Genomic DNA, 9,488 nt, shown 5'->3' with positions numbered 1-9,488 from the left:
GGGGGGGATGCAATTTCTGGTCAAGATCTAGGTGAATGGCTTTTGATGAAGATATTTATTATTGCCAAGGAAAACCTTTTAGGCAACATCCAAGCAAGTTTTTTTTTTTTGGAGGTCTACCACTGCCTTTCTAGTCTAGCCTTTCTAGCCTGAGTTTCATCCTTTTCAGCCCAATGTTCCACATTATGCAACAGTATTCACTTCACGAAACAGACTTTGTGCTGTTGAGGCTAGATAGATGAGTAGAGTAAGCCTGATTCCCCGTGTGGACTTCTCTGTTGACATCCACCCCTTGGCGCTCATATGACCATATCCAGTTGCGAACACCGTAAAACCTTAATAAAACTAAACTCACCTTGGCGCTCATATGACCTTATGCAGTTGCGAGCGCCGTAAAATCTTACAGAAACAAAACAAAACTCACTTGACTCTGTCCTTGGAGTCGTTGAGGGTGATCTTGAGTCTGTCGAGGTCCGGGTAAAAATCTGGCGGTGGAGAGATCACGTCCAGTAGACCAGAGGACATCTCCGAGGGAAACCTGGACAAAGATAAAGTAAAGAGGATTTTAAAAAACTTTTGTAAGTGTTTTACGGCGCTCGCAACTGCATAAGGTCATATGAACGCGCGGGACACATAAAACCTTTTCAGTTGGTAGGAAATTTTGAATTTACCCGAGTGGCGGCCGAAGCCTACTCTTATCGATTTTAGACCACCAAGAGATCTTTAACGTGCGCAACTTGCACACGGGCCTTCCGAGATTTTTCACCCTTGTCCGAGAAGGCTAGGTGTAGATCTTTCCTACCAGAAGATCAGGGGTGTGGCTGAAAGACAGCAGTAAAAAAAAGCCAAGGAGTAGCAGTAGAAAGGCTGTAGAAAGAATCAGGAGCCCAGAGGAGGGGTGCAAAGGAGATGAGGGAGTGGGGGCAGAAAGAGGAGACGAAAGCAGACAACAGAACATTGCTAGAGAGCAGGAAAGGAAGTGAAAGGAGACAAATTTAGAGAAGAAAATTTATCGGTCACTACCCGGATTCGAACCCGGGACCTTTGAATGAGAGGCCAGCACCTTAACCTCTAGGCCACGAGAGCCCAAAGTAAAGAGTAAAGTTGTTCCAGCATCCGATCCGGACTTTGGGGATTGCCTTGTTAGTGAGACAACTTCCTGGGCCTTCGGCATATTGTGGTAGGGTGGCCAGTTCCTTTCCACACCGCCTTTACTTTCCCAACTCGAAGTCAGGTACGTGGGTGGTTGGCGGGTGCTCTGGTGTGGTTTGCTTCTTCTTTCCTATCTATCATCTATCGTCCTTATCTCTCCTCCTTCTTTTTTGTGTTTTTACTCTCTTGTAACACCTCTAATCTTCGGCACTTATATGACCTTATTGTGTTGCGAGTGTCGTAAAACTCTTACTAAATCTTAATCTTAACGAAGTCAGGTACCCATTACTGCTGGGTGGGCAGGAGGGAGCGAAAAAAATCCGTGTCCGAACCGAGGCTGGAACCTGGACTTTCCGCTTCGGAGACGAGCGCACTAACCGCTCCGCCACCGCACCCTCTTTCCAAAGATAGGGTACGTTGTAAAAGCCTGTCTGTCTGTCTGTCTGTCTGTCTGTCTGTCTGTCTGTCTGTCTGTCTGTCTGTCTGTCTGTCTGTCTGTCTGGCTGGCTGGCTGGCTGGCTGGCTGACTGGCTGGCTGGCTGGCTGGCTTTCTGTCTGTCTATCTATCTATCTATCTATCTATCTATCTATCTATCTATCTATCTATCTATCTATCTATCTTCAGTCTGTCTGTCTGTTTATCTATCAGTCAATATGTCAGTCACATGGGTTTGTTTCTCTGTCTGCCTGTGTGCATGTCTGTCTGTTTGCGTCTGCTTCTCCTATCAAGTTTATCTGTTCTTTGCACACCCCTTTTCTCTCCACTCACTCCAAGTCCCTGTGACAAATCTTTGTATCACGGGATATGATCACTCCCACTCACTCCAAGTCCCTGTGACAAATCTTTGTATCACGGGATATGATCACTCCCACTCACTCCAAGTCCCTGAGACAAAGCTTTGTATCACGGGATATGATCACTCCCACTCACTCCAAGTCCCTGTAACAAATCTTTGTATCACGGGATATGATCACTCCCACTCACTTCAAGTCCCTGAGACAAAGCTTTGTATCACGGGATATGATCACTCCCACTCACTCCAAGTCACTGTGACAAATCTTTGTATCACGGGATATGATCACTCCCACTCACTCCAAGTCCCTGTGACAAATCTTTGTATCACGGGATATGATCACTCCCACTCACTTCAAGTCCCTGAGACAAAGCTTTGTATCACGGGATATGATCACTCCCACTCACTTCTGCGTCTTATTTACCTCCACGATCACAATCTCAATAAACGAGTAAAAAATATAATTATAATCTGGCATTCACACTTGAACCACAGAATATCGACTTTTATATTCTTTATTTTATTTTTATTTTTTATTTTTTGTTTTGTTTGTTTTTGTTGTTGGTTTTTTGTTGGATAATTAAAAAATGGACCTCGAAAACCAGCCCAGGCGTATTATTATTATTGATTCCTAATGATTGATTTCTTCTGGTGAGTTGCTCCAGACTAGCTGATTGCTCCGCCTGTTGGTTCTACAGTGGTGCTGTTGTGTTCACAGCGAGTGCGATATGGAAAACCGATGCTATGTAAAAAGAGTTCTATGCTCAGCAAGGGGAAAGCAAATAAAAATGGGAAACTTTATCAGAGCTATGTGCGGTCAGAAATACATGGCGCAACGTATTGTGAAATATCTCCTTACCTATCGCACATAGATTCTCCAACTTTTGCACACTGACTTATATATCGATTTGTCTTAACAGGTGAAAACTCCTGCGCACTGTATTCTAGAAAATTCCATAATAAATACTAATTAAAAAATCTCTGTTGATGGTTTCTACAGATTAAAAAAGTTTACAGCTCTCGCAATATAGCTTTTAAAATCAAGTCTGTCTTTTTTTCTTATCGCAATAGTATGCTTATTGAACGTATATTTAGGAAACATTCTTTTTGTAAGGAGTTTTGCCACTAAAAAGTGTCATTGGCGAGCTGTGACGTAGGCCATATGCGTATACAAAATGTGTGTGAGAAGCGGGAAGCGCTGTGAACAATCGCATTTTCTGCTTGATGGAGATTTATAGTATTTCATATAAATTTATGAAGAAAAGTTCTATAATCGAGCCTCAATTGTTGTGAAAAAATATGATTAAGTTAAGACAAATTGATAAAATCTGCTGTGCAAAATATGGTTGACATTGATTCCCCCGTTAAAGAGATATTTGAGGATAAGTTGCGCCACGAATTTTTGACCGCACTAAAGACGTGTAATTTACCGATAAACGTTATGTAAATGAAGTAACGAGATACTATATTATATATATATATTAGAACAGAGATATCTTGCACCCCCCTTCCCCCAACCAGGGCAGTGCTACTGACTGAAGTGTCTTTAGGCCATTCCCAAAGGGGGAATATTAACATGTTCTTATGCACAATAGAATTGTAAATGGGCTGATTTATCAATGTCATGCTCATTCTGTGTCGGAACAACATAGGGGGAACTGCTGCTTTTTCTGTCCTCATCCTTACTATCGTCATCTTTCCTCTACTTCTTTTGTATGTTTGTCACACTCTTGTGACCCGCTATTTCCGGGGTGCCTTGATAGTCGAAGCAGACTTTGTGCTGTTGAAGCTAGAGAGGTGGGCAGAGTAAGCCTGATTCCCCGTTTAGACTTCTCTGTTGACATCCACCCCTTGGCGCTCATATGACCTTATAGTGGGGCGGTTTGGCCCAAATATTCAAACATATTGTCCATTTTGTGATACAAGCACCAAATTGAGCACACATGTATATTAACATGTCGCAAATATTTTCACATATTGGGCCACTGGGAATTCTCTCTTTATGTCCGCCATATTGGATTTCGAAATGGCCGGCATTTGACATCTACATTTGCGATAATCTCTGGGTCAAATGCTGCTATCGACTTTATTTTGGAGTCTAAGGGTATGTTTTGGGGGCAAGGAATCTAATGGCAACAATATTATGAAGTTGCGAGCGCGAATAACCTTGTAAAAACAACAACAAAAACGAAATGTCTTACTTGTTCTGTAGTCTGGCGACGGTCAGGTTGACACGAGTCACGTTCCAGGGCTGAAGACAAAACATTGTGGGCTCATTAACGGTTAGGAATAGTGTGGGGTCATTAACGGTTAGGAATAGTGTGGGTTCTTGAAAGATTCGGAATAGTGTGGGGTCATTAACGTTCAGAATAGTATTGTGTATTCTTTGTATTAGTTTTAGTTGGAGTTCTACAGCACTTGCAACACAGATAGGTCAAGAAAACGCCGGAAACTAGAGGTCCACTCCACTAGAGTATAACATACACAGAAACGAAGGAGGAGAGGTACGGACGATAGAAGTAGGAAATGAAAGAAGGAGGAGAGGTACGGACGATAGATGTAGGAAATGAAAGAAGGAGAAGAGGTACGGACGATAGATGTAGGAAATGAAAGAAGGAGGAGAGGTACGGACGATATATGTAGGAAATGAAAGAAGGAGGAGAGGTACGGACAACATATGTTGGAAATGAAAGAAGGAGGAGAGGTACGGACGATAGATGTAGGAAATGAAAGAAGGAGGAGAGGTACGGACGACAGATGTTGGAAATGAAAGAAGGAGGAGAGGTACGGACAATAGATGTTGAAAATGAAAGAAGGAGGAGAGGTACGGACAATAGATGTTGGAAATGAAAGAAGGAGGAGAGGTATGGACAATAGATGTAGGAAATGAAAGGAGGAGGAGAGGTACGGACGATAGATGTTGGAAATGAAAAAAGGAGGAGAGGTATGGACGATAGATGTTGGAATGCAAAGAAGGAGTTTAAAAATATATTCAAAGAACAAAACAGATTATGTTGCCCTCAACTTTTTTAACCGATAGATATACTTTTCCAACTCAAGCACCAGACATCTCATGCCCTGGGTCGGCTACACATTTCTCTGCTCGGATGCTGCACCTCCCCTCCCCCCCCCCTCCCCCCCCTCCCCCACCCTCTTTAAAAAATAACCAGAGCAAAACAAAATAAAGTAAGGAAACCAAAGAAAAAGGCTAGTTTACCCTCAAGTTCTCAATCCGATACTTTACTTCGTCAAGAACCAGATCTAAATCAGACTTTGGCAACCATGATTCATCACACGTTTTCTAGGTCGGATGCTGCCCCATGTTTTAGTAAGTGTTTTACGGCACTTGCAACAGAATAAGGTCATATAAGTGCCGAAGATTAGAGATGTAACAAGAGAGTAACAAACACAAAAAGAAGGAGGAGAGATAAGGACGATAGATGTTTGATAGGAAAGAAGAAGCAAACCACACCAGAGCACCGGCAACCACCCACTAAATTTATCTGTTCATCTGTTCTTTGCCCACCCCAAAGAACAAACACACGAACAAACAATGAATGATTGGTTGAGTAGGTATTTTACGGCACTATTGACCCAATTTTGGTCAAGTAAGTGCCAAGCAAAGCAAATAAACAAACAAACAAATAAACCAAAAAATTTCATAGAAACCCAGAAACTACAACAACAACAAAAAAACCACAACTGTATTCCCTTCCCCTCCAGTTCTTTCACCACGACTTTTCTTCATCCAGGGTCAGATAATCTGCACCAGACATCGTCCACCATGATGGTTCATAATCTGCACCAGACATCGTCCACAATGATGGTTCATAATCTGCACCAGACATCGTCCACAATGATGGTTCATAATCTGCACCAGACATCGTCCACCATGATGGTTCGTACCACATACCGACATGTTCTTTCGTGACAGAGAAGAAGAAAGAAAGAAAAGAAGAAAGAAGACAGAAAGAAAGAAAGAAGACAGAAAGAAATTAAGAAAGTAGATCATGACAGGACATATACCTCCTTACCTCTGCCACAAAGACCAGAATGAGACATTGCCTGGCGTCGCTAGGAGGGAGGTTAGAGATGAGAGAGTGAAGGGTCTCCTCTAAGTAACAAAGACAGATAGACAGAAAGAAACAAAGACAGAAAGAAAGAAAGAAAGTAGATAATGACAGGACAATTACCTCGGCCACAAAGACCAAAATGAGACACTGTCTGGTGTCGCTGGGTGGTTGGTTAGAGATGAGAGAATGAAAGAAAACACAAAGAAACAGAAACAGAAAGAAAGAAAGAAAGACAGAAAGAAAGAAATGAAGTAATGACAGGACATATACCTCCTTACCTCGGCCACAAAGACCAGAATGAGACACTGTCTGGCGTCGCTAGGTGGCAGGTTAGAGATGAGAGAGTGAAGGGTCTCCTCTAAGTAGTCCGCCACGGTACGATGGATGGTTGGTATCCCGATGACCAGTTGAACTGAGGAGGGAGGAGGGGGAGGGGGGAGGGGGAGGAGAGAGGAGGGGGCGGGGAAGGAGGAGGGAGGTGGGAGAAGGGAGGATGGGGGGAGGAAAGGGGGGATGGTTATTTTGTTTTGTTTTAGTACGTGTGTGTATGGGTGGGGAGGGGGGTGTTTGTCTCTGTGTGTGTGAGAGAGAAAGAAAGATAGATAAATAGATAGATAGAGAGAGAGAGAGAGAGAGAGAGAGAGAGAGAGAGAGAGAGAGAGAGAGTGTGTGTGTGTGTGTGTGTGCGTGTGTGCGTGAGTGTATGTGTATGTGAGTGTGTGTGTGTGTGCGTGTGTGTGTGAGTGTTTGTGTGTGTGTGTGTGAGAGAGTGTGTGTGTATGTGAGAGTGTGTGTGTGTGTGTGTGTGTGTGAGAGAGTGTGTGTGTGTGTGTGTGTGTGCGAATGCGTGCGTGTGTACGTGGTAAAACAACAAACCAAAGTGCCAAGATCTGGACAGTAAGGGTGTATCTTATCTTATCTTTAAAAAACCGTGTTTTAAGACACTTGCAACGCTATAAGGTTATATAAGTGCTCATGATAAGAGGTGTTACGAGAGCGTAATTAACACAAAAAAAGTATGAGATTTGGAGAAAAAAGGATGACAGATGTTTGATAGGAAGGAAGTAGCAAACCACACCACAGCACTCGCCATTCGGGGACTCTCGTGGCCTAAAGGTTAAGGTGTTCGACTCTCAATCAAAGGTCCCAGGTTCGAATCCAGGTAGCGACGGAACAATTTTCTTCTCTAAAATTGTCTCCTTTCAAATCCTTTCCTGCTCTCTAGCAATGTTCTGTCGTCTGCTTTCGTCTCCACTTTCTGCCCCCACCCCCTCACCTCCTTTGCCCCATCTCTGGGCTCCTAACCTTCTGCAGCCTTTCTACTGCTACTCCTTGGCTCCTCCTTACTGCTTTCTTTCTGCCACACCCCTGATCTTCCTGTAGGAAAGATCTTCTCCTAGCCTTCTGATCAGACAAGGGCAACAAATCTCGGAGATCTCGTGTGCAAGTTGCGCACGTTAAAGATCCCTTGATGGTATAAAATTGATAAATGTAGGCTTCAGCCGCCACCAGGGCAAAATTCAAAATTTCCCAACAGCTGAAAAATGTTCAAGGTTTCCCGTGCGCTCATTTGACCTAATGCCGTAAAACACTCTACTGCAATGGAGCAATACATCTTGACAGAAAAGTGACATATGTGTTTCCAAGTTGCCAAATATAATAGATGCACAAATTATTATTGATTCTCTATTCCGCTTTCACGGTTGTACACTCCATAATTTCAACGGTGTGGAACCAGTGCACACGGCTAGTGAACAAAAACCTCACTTGTTCACATTGGCGTCTAAGAAGATGGACTTTCCCAAGATTAGATCTAAACAAAACTAACCAAAAACTGAAAATTAAACTAGAGTGAATTAAGACTCCTCCTTAAAATTGTGCACCCTTTAAATGATTCTGAATCCCCGTTAATTTTTTTTTTATTCGAAAGTTAAGTGGTTCCAACGTTATAGGGGGCGAAAGTGACGGACTTTCACAAATATAATAAGTATAGATAATAAATATTTCCTCACCATCTGTCCTCCCTTTGGACACCTCCACCAAAGGCCTCAAGGCATCGGGGTTTCCCCTCGTGTGGGGTAGGTAGGTGTACACCCCGGGAAGTTCCACTGGAATTTCCCGAATCGAAGTCTGATTGATCGGCGTCCCTGTGAGCGTATTGTTCTCTGCTCCGGGCTCCAATATTGTCGTCTGGTTGGATCGACTGTTGACGAAGAAAAAAGAAATATGTTGTAAAAAGTCGATGTTCCAGATTTTGCTGACATGCATACTCCCTCCCTTCCGCTTCCACACCCCCACCTCTTTCTACACGCGCGCGCGCGCACACACACACACACACACACACACACACACACACACACACACAAACACACATACACACACACACACACACTTCTCTTTTTTCCCCCTTTTCTTAACCCGATCTTGCTCCTTTTCTACCAATATGTATACTGCTGTTTGTTTTAGTGAGGTTTTACGGCGCTCGCAACAGCATAAAGTCATATGAGCGCCAAGTGGTGGATGTCAACAGAGAAGTCCAAACGGGTAATCAGGCTTACTCTGCTCACCTCTCTAGCCTCAACAGCACCAAGTCTAAATATACTCCGAGATAAGACATTTTTAATGAGCATTCGGTAACAATACAATATAGTTAGATAGCAATACAATATAGTTAGATAGCATTACAATATAGTTAGATAGCATTCCTACCATTTTCAGCATGGACACTAAACCAGCAACACTGAACGCATACACGTGAAGAAACACTGGCTTTTAGAAACTTGTACCGGAAACTGTTTCTGCTTTCATCTTAGTTTTCTTCTTCTGTTTAGTTTTAGTAAGAGTTTTACGGCACTTGCAACACAATACGGTCACATAAGTGCCGGAGATTAGAGGTGTTACAAGAGAGTAACAAACACAAAAAAGAAGTAGGAGAGAGAGATAAGAACGGTAGATGTTTGATAGGAAAAAAGGAGCAAACCACACCAGAGCACCCGCCAACCATCCACTTTGTCGTCTTTAAAAAAGTAACGTTTGTTCTAATAAAGAACACTATAACAAGTACCCAAAGCCATGCACAGGAAATACTTATCATATCATAATACTGTATTATGGTATGCCTTGTGATTTGAACGCCACCTAGCGAGCAGGATTTGTTCAAACTGGTCATTAGTAGAGGGCAAACCTTGTGGAAAGTTGAAGTGAATTTTTTTTTTCAAATTCAAATTTTTATATTTGTTGGATTTGTATTGTTTGTAATATCTCCCTATGTGTGTGTGTGCGCGAGGAGTTGAAAAGACATTATAATATTCTATTATCTATTTGTGGTGGCCGAATTTTGCTATTCAAAAGGCTTTTTAATGGCTGCATCGATTGATATGCGGTTTTCGCCAAAAGATTCTTTAAAATATTCTCCAGAGCAAGGCGCCCTTGATTTTTTTCAGTTTTGAGACAGTTTTGCTGCAAAAAA

The 9,488-nt window shown here is 42.7% G+C and overlaps 1 protein-coding gene across 1 annotated transcript in view; it reads right to left on the bottom strand.

Annotated features, from left to right (window-relative positions):
• LOC101852875 (alpha-1,3-mannosyl-glycoprotein 4-beta-N-acetylglucosaminyltransferase A) overlaps positions 1–9,488 on the bottom strand; it is a gene marked incomplete at its 3' end in the record, with an annotated part of 46,173 nt that overhangs the window by 1,621 nt on the left and 35,064 nt on the right. Inside the window, 4 exon segments of the mRNA XM_035972068.1 lie at positions 425–538; positions 4,148–4,197; positions 6,298–6,431; positions 8,032–8,222. Of these exon segments, the coding sequence (XP_035827961.1) occupies positions 425–538; positions 4,148–4,197; positions 6,298–6,431; positions 8,032–8,222 (489 nt within the window).

The sequence above is a fragment of the Aplysia californica genome, unplaced genomic scaffold (assembly GCF_000002075.1).
Source record: "Aplysia californica isolate F4 #8 unplaced genomic scaffold, AplCal3.0 scaffold00572, whole genome shotgun sequence".
NCBI classification, from domain to species: domain Eukaryota; kingdom Metazoa; phylum Mollusca; class Gastropoda; order Aplysiida; family Aplysiidae; genus Aplysia; species Aplysia californica.
The sequence above is the reverse complement of the archived record's forward strand: the minus strand, read 5'-3'. Positions and strand labels throughout refer to the sequence as shown.